The following is a 27562-nucleotide window of genomic DNA, read 5'->3' on the forward strand; positions in this document are numbered from 1 at the left end:
AGATCCGCTCTGAACTTCGTAAGTGATGGAGAAAAAGTCAGAGAAGGTTGATAGTTTATAGAAGGAGGTTGAAAGTCCCAGAAAAAAGACCGAAAAAAGCAAACTCAGATTTAACAAAAGAGTGTTTAACACGAGTTAAGAAGAAATGAGAGTAAGAAGACGATCGTAAACCGGGGCATTTAGATTCAATTAATATATCTGATAAGTAAGATGAAAGAGTACGTTTAATTAACCTGAAAGTTCTTTCAAATCACTTTAAATCGAAATATTTTTCAACATTTGTTGCAATGCTTGCAATTTCTAGTCTAACCATGACGAAATAACTCTAATTATGTTAAACGATGATAATAATGAGAAGAATAATTATTATTATAATTAATTTGTTGTTGTGTTAATAATTTTATTTATAAATATATCACAAACATTCGTTGTTGTGTTAATAATAAGATCTGTCTATAAATAGATCATAAACAATCCTTTTAATGTGTCATACGTTTCATAAATATTAACACCATTTGGCATGCAATCGACTGTATACATGTACCTGTCAAGCAAGAGTGGGTTGCTAGGAAGTAAAAATCTTTAGTAGTAATTAACTAATTCAAAATATGTTGAATAAGTGTTAAATCATAAAACGTTTTAAAAGATTTTTGGTGTTTTTAAAGCAACGGGCTTACGGAAATTACAGATACTTGTATCGATAGATTCGTGCAATCATATAATAATAAACGAAAATATGTAGCTTAAAGAGAAATCGTTACTGACATAGAATAGAACTAACTGGATTGGATAATTTGTAACATTAGATGTTTGGCTGGTATTTACAAAGATAGAAACCTGGTTCATTATGCAAGTAGGTACCAGCAACTTCTCACGGCACTCTCGCGTACTTCTGATTTACCGTTCAAGTACTTAATAAGATACTGCATCTTCCTTCATCACACTATGGCTTACTGGAAAAGGAACGATGTAACGCCACTCCAGTCACTTTAGCTAAATCGTATTTTCATTATTTAAGATTATGGGAAATGATGCCAGAACTCTTTTGATTATATAGCCTTGCAAAGTTTTACGTACATGCATACCTATGTTTACATAAATAATAAGTAATAAATAACATAATATATACACCTCATATTTATAAAATATAGCATATTCTATATATCAATATATATGTGTATATATTCTATAAATTCTATAAATATGATGTAACTCAATAAAAACGAGTTAGGCGCTTGATATTTTTGTGTTTTAACTTTACGATGAAAGTTAACTTTTAATTGACACATCACAAATTTTTTTAATCTGCAACTGCTTGTTACGTGATCGTTTTGCGTTCAAATCTAATTTAAATTTGAAATATTTAAGTAAATTCATTTAATTTAAAAACTAACAGTTCAAAATTAATAAATTTAAAAGTTAATAATTATTAAAAAGACAACAGAATGAACGTTTTTAGATTGTGTGGTGACTTGTCTCATCTGTTTGCAATTGTCATCCTAATTTTCAAAATATGGAGGACCAAGTCTTGCGCTGGTAAATTTTATTTTATTAATTATAATTCTATTTTATTCATTTAGACAATTTAAGGCATTTTCTAAGGACAAGCCATAGTTAAACGCTTTTTTAGTTTTTACATAATATTCCACAACTCATTCACTCCTTGTTACTTTGTTAGTCTTATCTAGGATTGATTATATTGTAACTCGCTCTACTATGGTCTTCCTGACTCTATACTCTATCCTTTAAGTAAAGCTTTTAACTCTGCTGCTCGTCTAGTTGCTTGTGCCCCTTTCTTTTCTCATATATCTCCATATCTTGTTCTCTTGTACTGGCTACCTATAAAATATAGAATAATTTTTTAAATTTGCTCGTTCATGTATAAGTCTCATTCTAAATTATTTCCTAAGTATTTATCTGATATATTAATTGAACCTAAAGGCCCCGGTTTACGATCATCTTCTTCTTCTCGCTTTTTCTTAACTCGTGTTAAACACTCTTTTGCCAAATCTGCTTTTGCTTTTTCTGGCCCTTTTCTCTGGAACTCTCTACCTACTTCTCTGACTACTTCTCCATCACTTGCGAAGTTCAGAGCGGATCTCAAGACCCATCTGTTTTCAAAATTCATTGAAGAGCGCTGTTGAACATCGCGGAAATAGCGCTTTATAAGCTAATTGATTGATTGCATGACTGAGTTTCATGTTGATTATAAAATTTTAATTTTTGTTATTTATTTACTTAAATTTATTAAAATAAATAAGAACCCCACTCATCCTACTTAAGTTAAGCGGCCAAGGAGCCTTATTCTCTTTGCTGGGTTATGTTAGATTTTATTTTATAAGTAAGAGATATTTAATTTACTACATATTCACTTTTTTATAAACTTTTAGAAGAGTATTTTTTAAATTTTAATAATGAATTAGACAGTAATCATGCTTACTTGTTATATAATGTATAATCATAAACAAATAAGTTGTAAAAGTAACATTTAAATTTTGAATTTAATCCACAAAACAGGATTGTCAGGAAAATCTCAAATACTCTTTGCCCTGGTCTTCATAACACGTTATCTAGATCTATTTACTATCTTCATATCCTACTACAACACCATCATGAAAGCAGTCTACATACTGCTGACTTTACTTACCATATACTTAATTTATGGTAGATTTAGGTCGACTTACGACTACGATTACGATACTTTCTACTCTAGCGTTCTCATCGTTGGTTCTTTGGTGCTGGCGGCGTTTCTTAACGAGGCCACTACTATACTTGAAGTAATTATTATTGTTATTACTAATTATATTTTTATTGATTTTATATTTATAGTTTTTTGTCAGTTATTTGTCAATTTTTATCTATTACATTTGCTTGAATACTTTTTAACTTGATATAAATTGATAGTAATATTAATAACAATTAAATTTTTCACAAATTCCTTCAGCATCTAGATGTGAAATTTTTACAGTTATTCTTCGAAGTTAGGTTCACTTTTAAATCTATTTTTGTCTTATCAGATTCTTTGGACCTTTTCCATCTACCTAGAATCAGTAGCCATCCTACCCCAGTTGTATATGCTGAGTAAAAAAGGCGAGGCCGAAACAATAACCTATCATTATTTGTTTGCACTCGGCATATATAGGGCTCTCTATCTTTGTAACTGGGTGGTCAGGTACCATTATGAGAGTTGGTTCCAATTGATACCTACCGTGGCCGGCTGTGTACAGACTGTGTTCTACCTTGACTTTTTCTATCTGTATTATACCAGGAGTTAGCCTTTTTATTGGATAAATTTTTTTGTGTGGAGATTGTTTGTATGTGTCTTCTTTGTGTGTCGTTGTTGTTGTGTGTGTTATGCTTAATTTATTGTGTATGTTTTTATGTTTTGGGTATGTCTGTGTATGTATGTATGTGTGTCTGTGTGTGTGTGTGTATGTTTGTTTTTGTTGTTATGTGTGGGCTTTATTTATTGCGTACGTTTTGTGTGTGTTTGTGTGTGTATGTTTATTTGTAGTATTGAAAAACTTATAAATGGTAATAATACTTGTGTTATAATGATTTTTCAAAATTTAATTACACTTTCAGTTGTCAAAGGAAAAGGCTTAACTTTGGAGATTTAAAGAATAAGTAAATGGATGGATGAATGAATAATTGGATGGATGGATGAATGAAAGAAAAAATGAAAGAATGATTGATTTCAATAAAGTCCTGTTGATGATTATCTTGAATTATACTGCAACGCTAATGCATGTGTACAACATTTATTATATTCTTGTCAGTATTTTTAGTTACGTCATTATTGCTGTTATCATATTGTTATTGTTATTTATTATTATTATTATTATCATTATTGTTATTATTATTGCCTTTATCCACGTTTTAATTGTTAATATTTCGTTATTGCCATTGCAGCCTTGTTACTGATACTATCATGCCAGTCATCATCATTATTTGTCTTTTGTTCAATTTCAGTATAGCATTAGTAGTAGTAGCAGAAGTTGTAGTACTAGTAGAGGTAGTCTGGTGGTGGTGCTAGTATTACATAATGTGCCTTTGGCAAAATCTCATTAATAATTTTTCTCTTTGTTAAAGCTTTTGTTCAAGTTCGAATGTCTTTTTTTTCATCTTGTTATTAAAAAATCCTTCAGTTCAACTTTATTTCTGTACAAAAATATGTTACCAAATGTTTCGAGATTCTTAGTTTGTTCATTTAAAACGTATATATATATATATATATTTATTTATATATATTTATATATATATATATGAATATTCAAATAAAGGATATATAGTTTGACCAGTATATATCTTCTATAATACTGTGGTACTCGAATTTATTCGTTTTGAGTAAATTTTACACTAGTGTTCGCAGATAAAATACAGAATATAACAGGACTTCACGAATGTTATCCGTTTTTGACCGCCATCTCTTCTCCCTGCAATCTTTTCAGTAATTGTTAGCTTTTTCATTCGTTCCTTCCACAAGATGTGACCAAAAAGCTGTCCCCGTCATGACCAAACTGTTTTAATACATCTTCATAGGAGATATGAAAAGACCAACTAATTTTCCCAACTCTTCTCAAAAACCACATCTCAGCGGCATTAATCCTTTTTTCCATTTCTTTAATAATTGTCCAGGACTCGGGAAAAAATGTAACGCTTTAACCAATTTTATTTTGTTGATATTCTGACTTAACTGTTGGTGTAGGGCAATGTTTTTCGTTTTAGAATGTTAATATTTATGAGCAAGAATTGCTGTGAACTTTTGTTTAATTCTAACCCTTCGTTACTATGGTTTATTAAACTTGAAGTAATTTAATACATCAACTGTTTAAAAGTTAATTTACTGTTCCAGATTATTAAGAATTGCTAACCAATATTGTTATCAATTTTACTAAATAATGAGTTCGTCTGCGGTAAAACCTGATTTTCAAGAATGTTGTATGCTGGTTAGGGAGGGTAAAATTGACAAAGTCATGCCGTTAATTGAATCTGAAAGCAAAACCTGGATTCGGCAAACTGATTCAGTTGGGTTTTTGTTTTTAATTTTTTTTAGTAATTTTTTTTATTTTATAGTTTTATAGTACTATATAAAATATATATAGCAACAATTGAAATTTATCAATCAAGTGGATAATTAAATTGAAAGTAAATTAGTAAAGGGAAAGCAAATAAAACAGGATAGAGACAAGTTAAAATAAAAATGTAAATAAATCAGATGACAATTTGTGTTATTAATTAATTAATTGTTGATTTAATTATTTTTTTGTTTTATTTTCAATATTATTTTTCTTTCCATAACTAACGCTAACCAAAAACCAAAGTCAGGAAGATCACTATTACACTGGGCAGCCCTGAGTGATTCAGATCAGTTCATCAGACGTTTGATTGATGAATTGCATTTTGAAGTGGACTGCATTGATGATGTTTGTCATATTTTATTATAATTATATATTATGTTTAATTCTTATTACTTATTATATTTTTTATAGTTATTATTCCATAATTATTTTCAAAACTTTTAGTATTTTTATTTCGTCAATATTGCATGTTATGAGATCATTATGTTATGATAGGTCTTATTGAGTTTGTAATTAATTCAAATTTATATTATTTTTAATTATATTTTTTCATGTTTATTTTCTAAAATAATAAATTTCCTTCAAATTAAATAGATGATGTGGACCCCTCTTATGATTGCCTGCTCTGCTGGTAAGGAACTTATAGTTAGGCTCCTAATAGCAAAAGGTGCTGATGTGAACCATGTTAATTCTAATGGAACATCAAGTTTACATTATGCTGCCTCTAAAGATCATCATAAGGCTTGTTGATTTTGTATTTTTTAAACTAATTGTTTCTATAATAATAATAAATTCCAACTGATTCCTAAATTAAATTAAAAAAGATTGCAGAAATACTGCTAGAAAATGAAGCAGACTGCTACATAGCCGACAAATATGGCCACACAGCACTGCATAGAAGTTGCAGTTTGGGTCGAACATCAATTTCAAAATTATTGCTAAAACATAGATCTAACATTAATGCCTGTGATAAGGAGGGAAATACACCATTGTTTGTTCTATTTTTTAGTATCTTTTTTGTTTTTCTTTTGTTTTTTTATTTTTATACATTGAGTTTATACTATTTTGATTGGATTTTTAAATTGATTAGCCAGCTCATTAACATAAATTAGGCACCTAGCTTGCCAGGAGGGTAGAGTCGAAGATGCCTTGTTGCTAGTTAAAAATGGTGCAGCTACAGACCGTATAAATAAAGTGATCCTTAATTATTTTGAATTTTTTTAGATTTAATAAAATTCAGTTTCTCTTTCTAAATTTATGGAATGCAGCTGTTACTTTTAGTAATGTCTCTATTGATATCTGTTTCTATATGTACATTTGCATATTTTTATTATTAATTTTGTTATTCTATAAATATTTTTTCGTTATGTTAATTTAATTTATTTAATGATTTAATTATTATTGGAAAATATTGCTATTAATTGTTTGTATTTTTTTCATTTTTCTACTTAGGAAGAAAAAACAGCTCTTGATTATGCTACTAGTGAATTGAAAAAGGCACTGACTGCATTGCAAAATTAACTTTTATTCTAGTTTCTCTTCACCATTACTGTCTAAAAATCTTAATTATTTAAATTTAGGAACAGTTCTACATTTTTTATTTTTATTTTGTTAATTTACTTCTTTGTGTTTCATTTCATTATGACAGTTCCTAAGTTCATGTTGAGTTTAAATTAAAAATGAAGGCAAAATGTGTTGAAGCTGATGTTGTAGGCACTCCCAAAAACTATTATACCATGCCAAACCTTCACTTCATTTTATATATGTATCAATCAATCAATCTTCGTTTTGCGTCCAGAGACCCGGTTTCCCGAGGTAGGACGTATTTTATATATGTATGTAGGTGCTTATGTGTCAAAAATAGAATGTACTTTATGCCTAACAATAGACTGTCTTTATAGTTATACTGGTCCAATTCTTTATTACTTAAATAAAAATTACTCATTTCAAATAAATAGTTTAGAAATTTGTATTTCTGTAAAAATGATTTCAAATAAATTCACATTCAAAGTTGTCTAAAATGGCTAAATTTTGTATTCTAGATTCAAAATTTATAGTACAGAAATGATGAATGCAATAGACAATGAACAAACATTTGAAGGGCTGACTGTTCGTTCTTTGTTCTTTACTTAAATTTCGTTTTAAACTATGGAAACAAAAGCTGGCATGGCGATTGAAAACGTGGTTAACTCGGCGATGGACGTTGGAGAAATTGTGAGACAGATAGACGATGAAGACGAGCTGAAGAAAAGTCTCATCAGGGTTGACAAGCTGATCGATGTCGAAATTGACGTGGGGAGGATGTTGTTGTTTGATCAGAATTCACTGGACGATTGCTTGTTGAAGTTAGTAATCCGGATTTTTACGTTTGGCAATGTTTTAGAGTTGAGCGATAAACAAGAACAAACGCCTGAGTGATAATTTAATTGAAATGTATAATTAAATTAACCTATAATCGAGTACGATTATGTCATGATAAATTAAAAAAGACTTACACATGGAGTTATGATTCTCTATTCTATAGGACTCTAGTTTTGGTTTTTAATTAATTAAAATTCAAATAAATTGATAGATTCATTTCATTTTTTAATTTATGAAAGTAAATTGGTGAACATTCTATTCTAACTATATTAGTGAGCGAATACGAATGCTTCCAAAATCATAATATAATTTATTATGTTTTATATGTAATTTGTTATAGGTTCTTCAAGTTTTTGCCTATATTCAATAGTCTTAATTTATTTTTTCAAATTAGAACAAATTCAAAACGAGATCAGTATTTAAAAGCCCTAACAAGAGATAATGTACAACTGCTTGTTAATAAACTCTGGGAGGTATGTGTGTGTGTTTGTGTGGACATATGTGTGGGTATGCGTGTACATATATGTGGATACATCAGTTTATGTGTGTATATACATGTGTGTGTATAAGTTTTTGTTTAATTATTTTATTATTCATTCAAGTTTTTCTCAAATGATTCTTATTTAAAATGATATTATTGGTACATATTTTTCATATTTTTTCCTCATAGTTACCAACGGAGAGAGTTGATGAAATTATAGTAGCAAAGGTAGGTTTATCATTATGAATAGATGGATTGGGTGGCATGATAGTGTAATGGTTAAGATGCTTGGCACTGGTGATGAAATTGCCAGGTTTGATGAAATATTAATTGTGTCAATGATTTTTAAATTGCTATCATTAATATTTTAGTTCATTTTATTTTAAATCAGTTGCCTGCCCCAGTTACAATTCTGCCCCGAGAAAAACGGGTAATTATATTTCTTTGTTAATTACTTTCATTATTTATTATTCTTATATTTTATATTAATAATATAATTGTTATATTTTGTTATTATTTAGTTTTTTTTTAATTTGAAGTTAAAAATTTTTGACAAAATTTTTTCCTTTCAAAAAAATTGTTCAATGCTATAATAATTACCACAATAACGTTTATAACCTTTGATAACAACATTCCTTTATTCTTTTTTTAGCTACCTACAGCTAAAAAAGAGACAAAATGGGAATCATTTGCAAAGTTGAAAGGAATTAACAAGAGGAAGAGGGGTCGAATGGTTTGGGATGAGGAGTTAAAAGTAGCGAATTTTTCTCATTTTTATTCTTTTTTATTATATAATTAATATTTTTTTTTGTTTTGAAATTTAAATTAATTAAATTTTTGAAAAATTATGAAAAATTATTTATTTTATTTATTTATTCATCTAGAAATGGATTCCTAGATGGGGTTATAAAAGCCAAGATGAAACGAAAGATTGGGCTATTGAGGTTCCAGATCAAGTTGGTTAGTACCTGGTTTGTGATTGGTCAGTTGGGCAAATGATATTTTGTTTCCTCAGTTTAATTGGTTGATTGATATGATAATTTTTTTTTTAATTGGTCATTCATCTAGGTAGTATTTTGGTTTGCAATTTTGGCTTTGTTAAAAAAATTTGACAATTTTTTTCTGATTGGTTGGCCAAATAAACGATATTTTGGTTTTTAATGTTTGATTGGTCAATAATTTTGAGAGTTATTTTCACGTGATTGTTTCACCAGATGTCTAGTTCTTAACACTTAATCTTAAATAAATAAAAGTGAATTTTACATTGATAAAAAAATAATTCGATATTTTAAGATCCATTTGAAGACCAATTTGCCAAAAGGGTCAAGGCCAAGAAGGAGAGGGTGGCCAAAAATGAACTTCAGAGGTTGAGAAACATAGCCAGGAATTCTAAAGGAAAAAGTGAATATTTAAAAAAAAAATTTATTTTATGGGTTTCACAATTTTTTAACTTTGAAAAATTTTCCATTGAGTGTTTGATGAATTTTGTGACTGCATAGTTCCATTGTTTCCTAATCTCATAACTTCTACAATTTTTCAGTGTCAATCTCGAAGTTTTTGTCTCATAATTTTGTGATTTTCATCATATAATCTTATATTTTTAAAAGGAGAATAATCATTAATCTTTTTTTTTAATTTTTTCAACAGTAAAAGCCATAGGCCTGATGCCAACGAAAATGCCAAACGACAGAAACGATCTGACGGTCCAGATGACTGCAGCCAGAAAGAGCACTGCCTCCATGGGAAAATTTGATCCAAAGATCAAAAATGATACAAATAAATCTTCCGGTAAAAAACGAAAGGTCAGGGCTGAAAAAATGTCATCTTTTCTTATTTTTTAAAGTAATTATAGTGGCATATAATTATCTTTTAATTGATGAAGGTTTTTGGTGGTTGTCACTCATTTGAATAATTATTTTGTACCATTCATTGTATCTTCACTTCTTCATGTATAGTTCTTTCTTTGCCATTTAACTGTCCATATAATATTTTCAGATACTTTGTTATAAGGCCTGTCTCCAATTCATAATGTAACTCGTTATTACTGCATTTTTTTAATTCATCCGTTTCCAAATCATCATTGTAACAGTTGATTGTATTGCAGTTAACTTTGATGTTGTTCATAATTTCTTCATTGAATTACAGTTTGAAAGCAACTTCAAAAGTTTGGAAAATGAAAAGAAACAGAATCTAAATATTCTCAACAAATTGTCGGCTGCCAAGCCATTGGTTGATAAAAATAGAGCTGCAAATTTAGAAATTTCTGCCAAAGAAGCTAAAAAGTTATTTATTTTTAGTTTCATTTCTTAGTTTATGTTTTTTAATTTATTTTGGACGTTTTTTTCGTTTTTTACTTCTTTGCTTTGTTTCCTTTTTTTCAAAAAGGTTTTTTGGCCACGTTTATTAATAATATTTCACATTTGGATTGCCATAAAATGAATAAATCCATTTTAATTTATTACTAATTTTCATTTCTTCGTTGGTTTTTTTAACACTTCTACATAAAATCATCAATTCTTTCGTCCATTTAACCATTCATCCATCCATTCATTCATCCATTCATTCATCCATCCATTCATCCATTCATTCATCCATCCATTCATTCAGCCATCCATTCATTCATCCATTCATTCATTCATCCATCCATTCATTCAGCCATTCATTCATTCATCTATTCATCCATTCATGACATTTCACTTGAAACGTCTTGCCAGAGCCGCCAAGAGGATGGCAAGAGATGACGATGAAGCATCCAATAAGAAGAGAGGAAAGAAATTCACTAAAGGTAAAAATAAAAATGGCGGCCGAGGTGGTGTTGATAATGATTACGATCGGGCTGCCGGCGGTATGAAGACGTCGAAGAAAACGCTGAAAAAAGTTAGAGGAACTTCGAAGCATAGTCTACATAAGAGACGGAAGGTGTAGATCGGGGATGTATGGTGACCAGCGATATTTTTATTCTTTTCATTGTTATTACCGTTTATTATTATTATTATGATTTATAGGAATATTTTGCGAAAAATGTTATTTATGTCGATTTTTTTTAGTAAATATTTCTGACTGCTCTAAAAAGTTTCGAATAGAAAATAGCCAAAGAAATTGTTAGTAATATGTCTCTTTGAATAGATTGTTGTATGCATTTGCATGTACAATTGTACACACACACACACACACACACACACACACACACACACATGCATAATTCACGATTCTCTGTTTGAGTTACGAACATGAGAAGTTGATAAGAGAGTCGGAAAACTTCCAAAAGTAAGGTAACAACCGGCTGACTTTAATGGAATTCAACGAAATGTGTAATAAAGAGCATATTAAATCATATATACATACATACATACATAACATATGCATTCATACATACATGTGCACAATTATAAGCTGTTGTATACATACATACATACAAACGCTCATTCATTCGTACATGTGCACGATTATAAGAAGCTGTATTGTTCAGTTGACTCTTCACTGGCTTGTTTCAATACATTATCTACAATCGATTCTACGATTTGTTGGTACGACGCATTGGTATGAATAAGTTTACAATTATTGTTCGTGAGTGGTATCATGTTATCGTTTAATTATAGTCTCAAAAGCTGTATTTGATATGTAAATGTACAATATCAAACTGAGCTGAAGAGCTAAGAACCCTTTACACGCCTGTTTGTGTATCTTGGTATCTTGTTATATTATCTATACATACGTACGCACACATATTTGTGGAAAGTACCGTGTATATATATATTTATGAAAAATGGAATAAAACACTGAAAATAGCATTACGGATGTAAGCGCAAGAAAAAAGATTGCTCATTTACGTTTTGTTTACGTGCTTGTAATATAAGGATGGACTATTTACGCATGCACACTTGTAATGTTTGTGTATATGAATTTATATGTTCGTAGATATGTATGTTCTATGCATACATAAATACAATTTATGTACATGTATGGCATACACACAGATATGTATTGTATATACTTTGGCATAGAACGCATCGAAATTTTATTTCATTCATAATGAGTCAGTTCGCTGTGTAAATATGAATGTGTGTGTTTAGTTGAACGCAAGGAAATTAAGTTATATATATTGATCAGAATGTGGTTTTTGTAATGTTAATTTGGTATTATAAGCTAAAGTACCTGAGACAAGCATGATGTGTTCGTCTGAGTTATTTTTACGTTTTGAAATGTTAAAAATTTGATGGCGCAAACATGAGGATAGAATTTGTTATTTTTCACAACATGTTTGCAGCATATTATCTATTTTTCATATTGATCGCCCTGCTCGTTTACTTCACGTTGTTGCTCCTTGTGTCGATCGAATTACCCTACTCACCGATTTTCGGCTACGAACCGAACGATATTCACATAGTCGAACGTGTTCTGGAGAAAAATCGTCAGAGATATAGCGAGTATAAAAACTTTCTGCAGAGTTACAACGTTAGTAAAATGCTATTTCGATACAGCGAGAAACAGAATACCGACAATTATTTATCGATCGGTATCGTCACCACCGAAAGACTCGTTGAAGGCAAGAGCTGGGACTTTGGCTTTTTGCTCCAAACTGTCGCATCTATTTTAATGGAAACGAGAAACGTGAAAGAAGTAAAAAGTGCTATTTGTAATGCCGACAGACCACCGACAAAACACAAAACGGCTGCCGAGCTTTCAAGTTTCGTTCGAGTTTTCGATTTGTGGGACACACCAAGTGCCGAAGAAAACTTCGATCCGACCACCGATTCGTACGCCAAAGAAACCGACGATTATATACTTTGTTTGGAGACAGTGAGGAAGACATTTAAATCAAATTACGTTCTGATTGTTGAAGATGACGTTGTCATGAAACTCGGCAGTTTGAAAACTTTGAAGTATTTTATATCCAATCTAGAAACTCGTCACGCTGACGATTGGATATTTCTGAAGTTATACTATCCCAAAAAATGGCTTGGCTACAGTAGAGAACTTAGAACCATCTTAGAACTGATCTCGTCATCCATACTCATCTCATCAATCATAACAATCGTTATAAGCCTCATCAAAAAAATACGATCGCGTTCAATAATCATCTTACAAATATTCTTCTCACTAATAATCCTCCCCACTTTCCTAATTTTAGGCAGACAGACTTCGGTGCGCTGGCGTGAGATCTCCTCATCATTCCACACGTTGTACTTAACACCGGGCTGTTGCACACAGGCCATGCTCTACAATTCAAAACACATCTCACAACTAATCGAATTCCTCAAAAAGTCAAGAACTAACAGTAAAAATCCGATCGACTTACTGATAGATGACTACGTGAAGTCTGCCGACTTACGTGGCTACCTCGTTGAACCGAGTTTGTTTGATCACATTGGCTTTTGGTCTTCGTTCAGCAACAACAAAAAAGACGCCATCGACTTTCTATGACTTTGTTTTTCCATTTTTTTTTGAGTGAGATATCTATTTTTATGGTCCTACGCACACGCACACACACGCGCGCGCACACACACATATCTTATTTGTAAATCGAAAAATGAAACACGGCAAATTGCAAAGACAGTTTACTTAATTTATAGTTAATTTTGATAACTTTTTTTAAAAAACTTCACAAATTTCTCTCCATAACTGTTACAATAATAAAGACACCATGATAAGAATTATGTAATACCCAGGTATATGTAATGATTAATAAATTCTACGATAAATAAGTTTAGACACACGAACACACACACACAAACACACGTACAAACACACACGCACACACACGCGTTTATAAATAACATCATACAAAACATTCATCAGCTGGTAATGTTTTATCTGCTAACCAAAATGAAAAAACGAAGACAGATGAATAATAATCGCAAAAATATATATAAATAAATATATAAATAAATATTAATAATAATGATATAGATAACAATGATAATGATACAACGAGAAATTTTGACGCAAATTTTTTTACAAAGAATAAAATTGAAAAAAAAAAACTTAAGGCATGATCTTAAATTTATACATTTTGAAAGAGAACGTTTTTCGCAATTTTTAAAAGAGGAATTAAACATTATGTACACACACACACACACATATATATAAAGTCAACTTCAATTTGAATTACTTTACTTGGTTATAGTAAAAGTGAATTTTTAAGTTGTATGATTGAAAATGATTGACCGATTGATTGATAAAGATACACGTAAACACAAACACACACACACACACACACACACACATAAATATATATATACACGGAAACACAAACACACACGTGATGAATGAGTGAGTGAGTGACAAAATTTGCAGTGAAAATGAATGAATGTCACCTAAGATATGTCATCAGTCTGTTAAACAAGTCATATACAAAACGAATAATTTGCTCTCCAAAATACGTATTCATATGTAAATATACCCATTCCTAATACAAAAATAACAACAACAACAATAATAATAATGACAATAAAAATAACAACAATAATAATAATAATTCTCGTAACATCTTTAATTTAGAATTGACTTTAGTGTGAAAGGGATAAAGAGAAAAACGAACGAATGAATAACATTAGATAGATCAATTCTTTACAACAGAAAAAAAAGAACAGTAAAATCTAATAATAATAATAATAATAATAATAATATGACGAAATAAATAAAATATAATAATGTTGAAATAATATTAAAATAAATAGTGGCCTCAAACCATGTGTAATTACACATGAACATATTCCTTCATCATGTAGCCACCAACATCTGAAACGTATTGTTCTATAATTTAACGTAACACGCAATGAAAGATTTTATTAAATAATTAGATAAATATATATATTTTGAATTTATTCCAAAGTGCATTATAATTATAGATAATAATAATAATAAGCAGTTGAATGGTACCTTATATGAAATTTAAAGTGAAACACACACACACACGCATGATGGATGAGAGGGAAAATTAAACTGAAAAAAACCTGGAAGAACTTTTTCATCATTAAATCAACAATCTTATCTTAATTATTAATTATACGCATGCAAATATTTAAAAGTGAATTTAAGTTAACATTACTACTGCTATTAATTAATTCCCGAATGCATTTTTGATACATGAATGAATGAATGGATTAAATTTTAAGGATCTGAACAAATATATCCCACATAGACACTCACACACTCTCTCTCTCTCTCACACACACACACACAAACTCACATACGCACACAAATATATATGATTTGCATGCAATATATATTACAGATCAGTATGTATAAATAAATAAACAGTCAATCAAAAATAAGCTTGGAAAAGATGTTATTAATAATGCTTTATACAATATATTTATATACGTATATATACACCATATATATATATACATAAATATTCATGCTTATTATCATAATTTATTCAAATGCAGATTATTATAATGATGATGATTTTATGTTAAGCATACATTTACGAACACATACAATAACAATGGTGAAGATAGCGAAAATGAGGAGATTAGCATTGTTACTGCTTAGGTTTACACTAGCTAAAGATGTCGCTATGATTATTTTTTAATTATCTTTAATTATTTTTAATTATTTAATTATTTTTTTATTATTTTGTCACTAAAAAATCCTTCAGTGAAGGAACACTCTTTGATTGTGATGGTTGTTGAGTTTAGTGTCACGTCTGTCACGATCATGTTGTCAAATTTCCTCTTCTTCTCCGGAGTCGGCTGCCACGAAACCAAAGATCGTAAATTTTCATTGGATAAATTGTTAGTGACGTTGCTGTCACTGCCATCAATTTTGTTTTTTGATTTGTCTAGCTCGTTGTTTGCGGGAGTTGTTGTCGTGGTGGTCGTCTGAGATGATTTTTTAGGTTTACTTTTAAAATTTTCAGAACGGATGACTTTCTCATCGTCGTCGTCATCGTCGTTATCATCGTCATCATCATCATCATTGTTGGTGTTTACTGCGTTTCTGTTGATGCCATTTTCATGGGTTGACCGATTTTTTGACTTGAGTTTCAGTTTTTTTTTGTTCAATTTCGATGCTGTATTGTCTATAGCCTCCGACCTCCCCATCATCGTTGTGTGATGCCTTCCTGGCAGCCTCTGCTTCTGCTCCCTAATTTTAGGGAGTTGGGGATAAAATATAATACTGCATATGTACAAGAAGCTATAAATAAAAAACCATGAGTACTGGATCTAAACAAAAATGTAGTTGTAAATAAAGTTAAAAAATCATCAACTCTGTAAGCAAAAATAATTATAAAATGACAATCAATCAACAAATTAATTAACAATAAATGGACAAATAAAAAAATAGATGGATAGATAGATAGAGAGATAGATTGACAGATAGAAAGATAGATTGACAGATAGAAAGATAGATTGACAGATAGAGATAGATTGACAGATAGAGATAGATAGATAAAGAAATAGCGAGCAGAATGACCAAGAAACATACTTTTCTTTAAATTCTTGAACCAATCTTTCGTCCAAAATATTCTGCTTAGGCTCCCATGTGTTGTGCCTTGTCATTTTATAAAAATTAGAGTTATAATTAATTACGACAATTGTAAGAATATTAAACAAAAATAATAACTAGATTATTAAATTAGCTAATTAAAAACAGTTATGAGTGAAACATCATTAATTAATTAATTTAAATTGAATGTAACAAAAATAATATCAACAGCATATATCATAAATATCAACAACAAACACACACACAGTGTATGTGTGTATGTAGACAGACTCACATACGCATGAATCACTGCACCACACACACACATTGCATGCGGTGGGCAGGGATCTCTGTGCATTTGAAGCAGGTCACTGCCATGGCATCACCAGCCACTTTAATCATTACACCATCATACTAAATGAACAATCAATTACTTGCTACTCCATCCTTTCCACTTTACAAGATATTCCAACTTGCCCTGACATGGAAAATTAAATAATAATAATGATAATCAGGTATTTTAATCATTTTAATATTTAATTTAAACTTAAAATTAACTAAAAATAAAACATTAAATAACCTAACTGTCTAACTCTAATTAACTCTTTTCCAAATCTTGGAGCCTAATTTTAAAAATTCTAATACTAATTAACATTTTTTTTGTAAAACTTTTAAAAAAAATAAAATAAACTTTTCATACATTGGTTGGCCCGTTAGAAATGTTACTTTGTAGTTATTATAAAGTCCTAAAAACCGGCACGTAAAAATCCCCAACTTAACCATTTTACAAACAATTTAAAAAAGAAAATAAAATATAATAAGCCAACATAACTTACCCTCCGGTTTCGCTTGTTTAGGATGCATTCGGCTGCGAAAACTCGTTCTCCGACGTCAGTCAGTTCCATTCGTGAATTATATTTTAATAAATTAATTATAAATAATTGAAATAATTATAAAAATAAATTATGAATAATTACGATTTAAATTATGACTGCGAAATAATATTCAAGAAAGTATCGGGGGAAAATTCAAAACATGACACATTCACTCTTAAAACCCAAACAAAGGAGATTCATTACAATGAAGCGTTAAGTTTTTATGAATTAAATTTTATTTTACTTAAATTTTTTAATAAAATAAATTTTAATAAATAAAATTTTTTTATTATTGAAATACAAATTAAAAAATAATCAGGTCTCATGTTTTGATTGCTTTTTATCACTTAAGTTCATTTTTACTTATTGTTTACTTAAGTCCTTTTTTAAGTATTTATTTTAATTAAATAATGCTTCAAAAATTCTTATTATACAATATATATTATTTTTTATTCAATGTGCACTAATTTAGTCGTTTAATTATTTGATTTTTTATATTTACATACAAAATGTCTAAAGACGATCTCTTTTATTTCCTAATTTTATTAGTGTCAATATTTTTTGCAAACTACTTAAATAACTTGCAATCCCCAAGTCAAAAAAAGTTACTAGTATTCACAGTTGGACTTTCTCTAGTGATGCTAACATGCGGCTATTCATCGTTACATTCCCTAATTACAGTGCTAGTCAATTTGGCTATTATCAAATTAGTCTCCCCTAAGTTAGTATTTGAATTTTAGAGAGGTAACTAAAAAAACAATTTACTAAGGAAAAATTTAAAATTTACTTTGGAATTTGAATTTTATAACGAAATTTTTTATTTTTACCAATAATTTTTTGAATATTTATTTGGTTATTAAAATTGATTAAAATACAAAATTCTAAAATTATTAAAATTTAATAATTGAATTAATTCCTAAATTAGATATTGCCATGTTGTTAGCTTTGTGTGGTGCTTTGGCTATTTGTCATTCTTTAGACTTGGTTATCTCCTGTTTGGCCTGCCACCTGCTGTTTCCTATTTGAATGCTGTTCAGTTACTGCTTACATTAAAAGTAGTTCACCTTCTATGATGTTTAAGTTCACTTTTAGTTGTGTTTTTCATCTGAGTTCATTTTCAGTAGCAAGTATTAATTAGTAAGTATTTTATTTTATTTAATTTATTCACTTATTGTTTTAATTTTTAAATTTAATAAGTTTTACTAAAAAAATTAATTTATTCAGAGGCTCTTACTAACTTTTTTATTTTCATAATCTGCTTCACAGATGTCAGGATTATCATTTGAAGTCCACGACAAGCACGAAAGAATAAAAAATTTAAACTTTCAAAAGGCAACAACGACCAAGCGACCTGACGAGACGACTATAAGAAACTTGAAGACTAACAATAATGATATCGTTAAAGATAATGATGATGGTGTTGTTGTTGATAATGGTGTTGTTGATAATGATGTTATTGATAATGGCGTTGTTGATAATGATGCTGTTGTTGATGTTTTTGCTCCTCCTCCAGTCATAGACATGCTTGTTTATAGTTTCTCATTCATTGGAATTCTGACAGGTTCAGAATTAGTTTAAATACATACATACAAACATACATACATACATACAAACATACATACAAACATTCATACATACATACACACACGTACATACATACATTCATCCATGAGTACATACAAACATACAATAAGTACACATATAAGCATACATTGATACATAAATGTACGCACACACATATACATACACACACGTGCAAACACACAAATACATACAAACACACACCCATACACACACACAAACACACTTAAACATACGTACACACATAGGCCCTTATTACAGTTTCAAGACATTCAACGATATGATTGAATGTGATATCCCAGCGATAAGCATCAAACATCACATCTACAGAAGAATCAAATACCTACCATTAATCATCTTCCTTTTTTTGATACTCTCCTATCTCTATACACTGGATGTTAGTCAGTTAGTTAGATACATAGATACACAGATACATATATAGATACATACATACATACACATACATACAACATAATGATGATGATTACTTTTACTGAATAAAAGTTTTGTTTGATTGTTTGATTTGATTGATTGATTGATACACACATACAAACAAACATACATACATACGTACATACATGCATACATATGTTTTAATATAATAAATATATACCACTAAAAATTAATTTTCCAATTAATAAAATACTATTTGAAACTATTTATCATGTTCCATACATGCTTGCATATAATCAACAAACCAATCAATCAATCAATCAATCAATTAATCAATCAATTAATCAAATCAATCAGCCAATCAATCAATTAATTAATTAATAAATCAGCCAGTCAACCAATCATTAAATCAACTAGCTAAACCAGCAAACCATTGCATCTCTCCCTATCTCATTCATCCAGGATGTTAAATCAGTAGCATTGCAGTACAACAACAGCAACAACAACGACGCCAACAAAGCGTCCACACTACTTTCCCGCCTTTTTTACATGGTTGTGTTGTTCTGTACGTTCCGTATGCGAATGTATACAGCCTGGTTGCTCTCCGAAACTGTTTGCACGTCTGCCAAATTAGGGATGTACCCGATCGAGTGCGAGTCGAGATGTGGTGGCGGTCCAACTAAGATTGACGTGTTTGATGATTGGTTAGCTGGTCTCTTGATTGATTGGTTGATTGATTGGTTGGCTGATTGAGTGGTGGATTTATTGAATGGTGGATTGATTGGTTGATTGATTGGATTAATTTTAAACCATTTATTTACTATCGAATTTAATTAAGGAAGAAGAAGTCATTGAGTGAAAAGCTCGAAAGTGAATTCGATTTTGAAACAACCAAAAATCTAGATGTTAAAGGTTGTTGTGCTGGTTGTAAAATCAATTAATCAATCAATCAACCAATCAATCAACCAACCAGCCATTCAATCATTCAATCATTCATTCAACCATCTCATCCAACAAGCAGGCTGCGAGTTATGCACGACGTTGAGGCAAGGAATGAAGTGTTGGAACATGACAGTGCAGTACTGGCTGGCAACTAATGTCTACAAGAGATTGAATTTCATTAAAAGCAATAGAATTAGGTGTGAAATGAATTTTTATGGCGCTATATGAATGAGTGTAAAACATTTGGCGCCATATAAACGAGTGAATTATTGCTATAATTATTTTCGTTGATATTTAAAAACAGAGCAGGCCTGACAATGTTGGTCAGTGCATATTGGCATGGGGTGCATCCGGGGTACTATCTAAGTTTCCTTTTGGTACCTTTCTACATCCTGGCTGAAGATTTCATGATACATGCTTTTAAACTCACTTCTATGTTAGTATACATGTCAGGTACATGTCAATTTCATCTATGCAATCTGATGTACCGATAAAAATCTTTTTATTAAACTGGTTCCTCTATCAAAATCATTGAAATTATTTCACTCATTACCCAAAATCTTACTTATCTAATCAAAATCATCAAAACAGTCTCATTCAATTAATCAAAATCTAACACCAACCAATCAAAATCATCCATGCCACCTTGTCAACCAATTAAAATCATTCAAACTATCACGAAAACCAATCAAAACCAACCACAAAACCTTACTAATCAACCAGATCAAAGAACTCCGTCGCCGCAGCCAATAAAATCTTCAACTTTCTGATGTGGTTGTGCACAATGAGGACATTCGAATACATGAGCATGGGTTTCATGCTACTGACTTTCCACGATACTACGGCCTACTGGTCTAGTATTTATTACTGCGGTCACGTCTGGACCGCTACTATGATTGTAACTGGATACACTATCAAAAAAGTATTTGGGAAAGGTTGTATTAAGAAGGAATACTAATACTAATCATACCAATACATATTCATACTACTAATCATACTACTAATCATAATGATAATCATACCACTAATAGCAAATCATAATACCAATCATTATCTTAATGTTCATCCATAAGTCCTGTTCATCATTTTTTCTTTTGTCGTTCGTTGTCATCGTCCCACCAGCATCGTGTCTATGTCTATGTCCAAGTCTATGTCTATGCTTTATACCTAAGCTACGAAATATTTATGACGTGATTAAAAATAGTTTTCGGTTGTTTTTTCGTCATTAATCAGTAAAATTATCTCGAAAATCGGTTTTATTTGTTGCTATTTAAATAATATTGATACATTTCAAGTTTGTGTATGCGCGTTCGTGTGTGTGTTCATGTATTTGCGCGTTTTTATGTATGTAGGTACAACCATACATCCATTGTTTCGAATTTAGTATTGTCTTAATTGGATAAATTTTTATTCTTTATTCGAATTTCGATTCACATTTAGTCGATCATTCATTAATTTATTTGTTCATTCAATCATCCATTCTTTCATTTTTTTTTTCATTCACTATAATAATAATAATAATAATAACATCACCACGGAAAGCACATATTTTTTAGCCAAAATAAATTAATATCTTTATCATCGTTGGCTCTTGCTTAAACAAGATCAAGTGCACACACACGCACACACCCAGACACACACACACACCCACAGACACACACACACATATATATATATAATAATATTGTATAATGTTGGTAGTAATTTTTAGGCGCTTATTAATCAGACAAAGCTATTCAATCAAGACGAATTTCTAAATGTACGCGAACACACACGCGCACATTTTTATATATTCATAATATATATATATATACACACAAAATTATATTACAAATTTATTACACCGAAGATAATATGCAGCAAAATTAATCAACATTATATATAACAGTTGCAGTGATAATTTATTTATTAATATAACTATAGCTATAATTTATTAATAATTATAGTTATAATATATTACAGCTATAATTTATTTATAATTATAGTTATAATTACAACTACGGCTTCTGATGAAAATAGTTACGAAAATGATTGAAAAGAAGCAGTTAAATTTAGTTGCAGTCCCATCACGAAGACTATGGTAAGAATCAATAATTAACTAATTAACTATATAAAAATAATTTCCAAACAATCAACCAATTAATTAATCAATTAGTCAATCAATCAATCGGTTGATTGATCGATAGATCAACCATCAACTAGCCAATCACGTCAAGGAGTCGGTCAGCCAGCCAATCACAGCCGAGCAATGGTTTAATTTCTAGCTAGGGTGCAGATGAGAGAGCAGCACATTTCGAAAAATTCTAAAATCTGATGGTTCTGATTGGTTGAAGCCTCCTCACCGTATTCTTTATCTTCGATGTTTGCTTTGTCCAGGTCTAAATTATTAAGTTCGAATTATAAATATACTAATTACGAGTAACAATAAATTTATGACCAGTCATGTAACTTTTCAAAAGAGATTGACCAATCACTTCAGCAATCCAACTGGCCTATCAAATTTCGCCACTAACTGACCAATGGCATTTCACCACTTACTAGTCAATAAAATCTCACCACTGGCCAATCACGGAACACACAGCCAGCCAACCAATCACAGAACACACAACTAACCGACTGACCAATCACAGAACACAGCCAACCAACTGACCAATCACAGTACACACAGCCAACCAACTGACCAATCACATCGTCCGTGGACATGCTCCAATGCATACTGGCCGCTTGGGTCATCTTTTTTACCCTGGCAGCGTCAGGGTGGTCTTGGGTGTCGAGGCTTTTGAAATCAAGAAGATAGTTCTTCTGATCTACTTGGTATAGCTGTAAACTCATCTTTATCTGATGGTGACGATGATGATGATGTGGTCGTGATGATGATGATGATGTGATCGTGATGATGATGAATTTGTGACAATGGAAACAAGATGTCACAAGATATACCAGCACACAACGATGAAGATACACACAGACACACACACACACACACACACACTCACACACACACACACACACACACACGTACTAACATATTTATCGTTGATGGGATTTTTCTTCCTTGCTCTTATATGAAAGTTGTTAACTGTTTTCCAGTCCTAAAGACATGCAAAAATGACACAAACACAAAGATGATAAAAAAAATAATACAAATCTGACACAAAATGATACAAGAATGATACAAAGATGATACAAGGATAATACAAAATGATACAAGGATGATACAAAGATGATACAAAGATGATACAAGGATAAAACTAAAATGACCGACGTAGCCCAATGATTTCATGGCTCTGTAAACTTCGTGCATTATATCCATGGGCTTGCTCTGTGATCTTATACCTAGAGAATAAATGAATGAATGAACGAACATTTCGAATAAATGAATGCACAAATGTGAATGAATGAATGAATTCACCTAAATGCCACTTGGCCTTTTTAACATGCATTCCTTTCTTCTCAACGATTGGATCCAGGGTTGTAGTTACATGAGGATCTGTTTGAACCAGAAAAAAAATCATAAATATATCAAGATATTTAATGATAATATTTAAATTTTGATAGAAGTATTATGAATTTAACATAATCTGTTGAAATGATAGCGAACCATTCATTCTATCTGGATGACTTCGAGGTCCAAGACCGAAGTTTTGATGATGATTCTATTGGAGGTGAAGAAAAAATGAATAAACGAACGAACGAATGAATGTGAAGAAATGATCAAGTGAAGAAATAAATTGATGAATGATGGATTGAATGAATGAATGAACGAGCGAATTTAAATGAATATAAATAAATATAGATATAAGTGAATGGTTGGACAAATCAGTCCACACTCAACCAACCAGCCAGTTAACTAATCAGTCAATCAATCAATCAATCAATTAAACATTCAATCAATCGGTAAATCAATCGATCAATCAATCAACCATCATAAAAGATTCAGTCGGAGGACTTGAGGCCAAGAAAAAATCCCTGATCTCAATTTTCGCAGTCTCATCTGCAATCCTAAAGAAATAAAAAACATATTATTATTGATATAATTATTACTATTACTTCTAGTATTCTTACCGCAATCACTGATACTTCCGCTACTACTACTACTACTGCTGCTGCTACTACTACTGCTGCTACTACAACGCCACTGCAGCTACTACTACCACCACTACTACAACCTTTTGTTGTCGACGACGAGGTTGTAGGCAATGACCAGCTGATCCTGTGGGTCAGCACTCAGCAGAGCACTATGAACATCCTCCTCTGAGACTGAACATTTCTAATTTGGTGGTTGTTGACGATGACGTCATTCGTTGTTGTTGACGATGACGTCATCCGTTGTTTTTGTTAATGTGTTGTTTGATTGTATCCTATGTGGTTGTCGTTCGTTTCGTTTTATTTCTAGTTAACGTCGTAGTTGTTTTTAGTCAGTGGAATGTGAACAAGGTTAGTGGACAACTAGCACACAATACAACTACATCAACAGCAGCAAACAAACAAACGACTACAAACAAACAAACGAACGACCAACCTCGCAAACTTCTCGAATGGCATCGGTGTCGACTACACTAGCGTCGACGTCGCCAGCCGACGGAAACAGATATTCAGGCAGGTCTACTTGGAACCATTCATGCTCCCTGCAGGATTGTCAGTCACTCAATCATTGGACCCATTCAACCAATCAGAAACAACAGCAACCAACCAATCAATCAACGACTCACTCAATCAACCAATCAACGACTCACTCAATCAACCTATCAACGACTCACTCAATCAACCTATCAACGACTCACTCACTCAATCAATCAATCAACTAACGGCTCCACCTACCAACTGACCTGACGTTTTTAATAGTAGCCCTCTTCATAGGATCCACCTGAAGCATGTGTCTAATTAAGTTGACAACTTTTTTATTCATGTGGTCAGGAACTGAGAATATTCCGGCTACAATAAATAATAATAATAATTATTATGACTATAATTAATGATTAAAATTAATTATAACAAAAAAAGAATTGATACAAACATTTGATTTTTCTGAATAGTGTAGGAACATGCTCATCGTCAAATGGAAGCTAGATGGAAAAAACGAACGAACGAATGAATGGAAAAATGAATGAAAAGATGGAAAAATAAATAAATGTTTAAAAAAACACAAATGAATGAAAGAACGGAATGACCGCATGAATGCACACAAATTAAACTAAATCTATTTAACGATGTGTTTAATGTTCGATATTTATATAACAGTAAATTCGGAATCAACAATTCACTCATCAATCAATCACTCAATCAATCACTCAATCAATCAATCACTCAATAAATCAATCAATCACTCAATCAATCGCTCAATCAATCAATCAATCAATCAATCACTCAATCAATCAATCGCTCAATCGATCACTCAATCAATCAATCACTCACTCAATCAATCAATCACTCAATCAATCAATCACTCAATCAATCAATCAACAAACCGTTCCACACAGTAGAGCATACAAAATAATTCCACAGCTCCAAACATCAACCTCAGGACCAGCGTACAATCTGAAATGATCAACCAATTAATAATGGAATAAATAAATCCATCAATCAACTAATCAACCTACCAACCAATCCTTTATGACAATCATCATCATCGTCACTAACTTTCCCGAAATGACCTCTGGTGCCGCATAATTAGGCGAACCACAGCTCGTCTTTAAGAATTCCCCATCTGTCATCATGTTGGACAGCCCTGTTATTTGTTATCAATGCCAATATTGTTAGTAACATTTGTATTGTTATTACTATAATTACTGAATCAACCAACTAGTCAACCAATCATCCATCCAACCAACCAACCAACCAATCAGTCAACTAACAACACCAGCCAGCCAACAAACCAGCCAGCCAATCAGCTAACAAACTCACCCAAACAGCCAACCAACCAAAATCAGCAATCTTAACATTCTGATATTTATCAAACAGCAGGTTTTCAGGCTTAAGATCTCGATGTACAATCATGTGACGGTGGCAATAATCAACCCCGGATATTATCTGCTGAAAAAACTTTCGAGCCTCACTTTCTTTGAGCTATAAATAGAATTTAAAAGATAATAAGTAATTAATATGAATAATTTAAAAGATATTAACATCAGGAATATAAAATATATTAGGAACAAGTTTAACAAAATGGAGCACTAATTAACATAAAATTTTTTTCTTAAAAATGTACAGCAATTAAAAATTGCAAGACAAATTAATATGGGGTTTCCAAAACTGAAACACTTATTACCAAGATGTATCTAAAAAAGAACAGTAATCTAAAAATAGAACACTAATTAGCATAAGGTTTTCTAAAAATAGGCAGAACCTTTCCGTGTTTGATGATGTAATCAAAAAGTTCTCCACCTCCGACATACTCCATGACCATAAAAATGTCCGTTGGAGTGCTTATAACCTGGTATCTGGAATTTATAATTGTAGAATAATTGTAATTGTGACTGGAATTGTAAGAGTGACTGTAATTTTTAATTGTAGAGTCAATATTAATTAATGGAATAAATATACACTGAGGTTTCTAAAATAAAAATAGAACATAAATGAATGGCTTGGATTTGTTAACACACTTAATTAACTAATCAAATTATTACTTAATATAGAAATATACACTAACACATTATATAATATTAACTTAATAATAACAACCAAAAATAATAAATAAATACTGTCCTCTGGCTTACTAATTAATATTAAATAAATAATACTAACAGTTTGATGATGTGTGGATGTCTAAAGAGTTTCATATTCTGGATCTCCCTTCTTATCTTACCCACCACATCCAGGCTCTTTATTTTCTCCCTATTTAGGACTTTCACTGCAACTTTATGCCCAGTCAAACTGTGAATGCCAACTGTTGGTGGAATTGGAAAAATAAAAAAAAAAGATTTTAATTAATTAATTCAATTTTAATTTTTATCAAAGATGAAAAATTTGATTTCAAAATTTTTAGTTTAGATGAAAGATTCGTAAATGCAATCATGTTTTGTTGCTAATTCTTATTTAATTTTCAAATAATTTTAAAAATTTAAGTTCAAAAAAATAAACTTAAAAAATTAACAAATTATAAATTCAGATGCGCACTTTTCACTTTTCCAAAAGTACCGGTCCCTAGCGTCTCTCCCAAAATATAATTTCCAATCCTGATCTGGGGCTTGTCTGCCATTTTGAACTATAATTAATAAGAAATTAGAGAAAAATCGGTATTTTAAATTAATTTTGGAAAAGTAACTTTAATGAACTAAGAATGATGCTTGCTTTGTGTTTAAAAAATATAGAATGCTCAATGAAGCTTTGCTAATAAGTATAATAATTAAAAAACAAGATTATTAAATTTATTTTTTTACTTAAAATTATTTTTTTTATAAATTTTAAATAAT

The 27562-nt window shown here is 30.8% G+C and overlaps 5 protein-coding genes across 5 annotated transcripts; 4 read left to right on the forward strand and 1 right to left on the reverse strand.

The window, feature by feature from the left end:
- Positions 1-1445: 1445 nt before the first annotated feature.
- On the forward strand, positions 1446-3620 carry HELRODRAFT_157109 (hypothetical protein; the record flags this gene model as incomplete). The annotated part of the gene is made up of 4 exons (XM_009020181.1): positions 1446-1536; positions 2518-2777; positions 3018-3270; positions 3586-3620. The coding sequence occupies 4 exons, from the start codon at positions 1446-1448 to the stop codon at positions 3618-3620; spliced, it is 639 nt and encodes a 212-aa protein (XP_009018429.1).
- A 3657-nt stretch (positions 3621-7277) lies between these two features.
- On the forward strand, positions 7278-10233 carry HELRODRAFT_80417 (hypothetical protein; the record flags this gene model as incomplete). The annotated part of the gene is made up of 9 exons (XM_009020182.1): positions 7278-7420; positions 7837-7915; positions 8113-8151; positions 8315-8353; positions 8576-8677; positions 8808-8883; positions 9217-9324; positions 9571-9725; positions 10069-10233. The coding sequence occupies 9 exons, from the start codon at positions 7278-7280 to the stop codon at positions 10231-10233; spliced, it is 906 nt and encodes a 301-aa protein (XP_009018430.1).
- A 2286-nt stretch (positions 10234-12519) lies between these two features.
- HELRODRAFT_80555 (hypothetical protein) lies at positions 12520-13347 on the forward strand (the record flags this gene model as incomplete). The annotated part of the gene is made up of 1 exon (XM_009020183.1): positions 12520-13347. One exon carries the CDS (start codon positions 12520-12522, stop codon positions 13345-13347), a length of 828 nt encoding a protein of 275 aa, XP_009018431.1.
- A 4330-nt stretch (positions 13348-17677) lies between these two features.
- Positions 17678-21399, forward strand: HELRODRAFT_112207 (hypothetical protein). Its single transcript, XM_009020184.1, has 9 exons — positions 17678-17955; positions 18160-18289; positions 18501-18795; positions 19064-19212; positions 19671-19912; positions 20047-20120; positions 20230-20344; positions 20452-20586; positions 20874-21399. The coding sequence occupies exons 1-9, from the start codon at positions 17744-17746 to the stop codon at positions 21106-21108; spliced, it is 1587 nt and encodes a 528-aa protein (XP_009018432.1). The 5' UTR covers positions 17678-17743; the 3' UTR covers positions 21109-21399.
- A 255-nt stretch (positions 21400-21654) lies between these two features.
- HELRODRAFT_112211 (hypothetical protein) lies at positions 21655-27420 on the reverse strand. Its single transcript, XM_009020185.1, has 17 exons — positions 27267-27420; positions 26895-27036; positions 26497-26590; positions 26072-26216; positions 25791-25878; positions 25619-25688; positions 25168-25216; positions 24980-25085; positions 24673-24778; positions 24320-24420; positions 24074-24152; positions 23752-23806; positions 23563-23640; positions 23416-23486; positions 23177-23242; positions 22832-22988; positions 21655-22528 (listed from the first exon to the last, which is right to left on the reverse strand). The coding sequence occupies exons 1-17, from the start codon at positions 27346-27348 to the stop codon at positions 22404-22406; spliced, it is 1614 nt and encodes a 537-aa protein (XP_009018433.1). The 5' UTR covers positions 27349-27420; the 3' UTR covers positions 21655-22403.
- Between the last annotated feature and the right edge of the window lie 142 nt (positions 27421-27562).

This window comes from Helobdella robusta, assembly GCF_000326865.2.
Source record: "Helobdella robusta unplaced genomic scaffold HELROscaffold_27, whole genome shotgun sequence".
NCBI lineage: Eukaryota > Metazoa > Annelida > Clitellata > Rhynchobdellida > Glossiphoniidae > Helobdella > Helobdella robusta.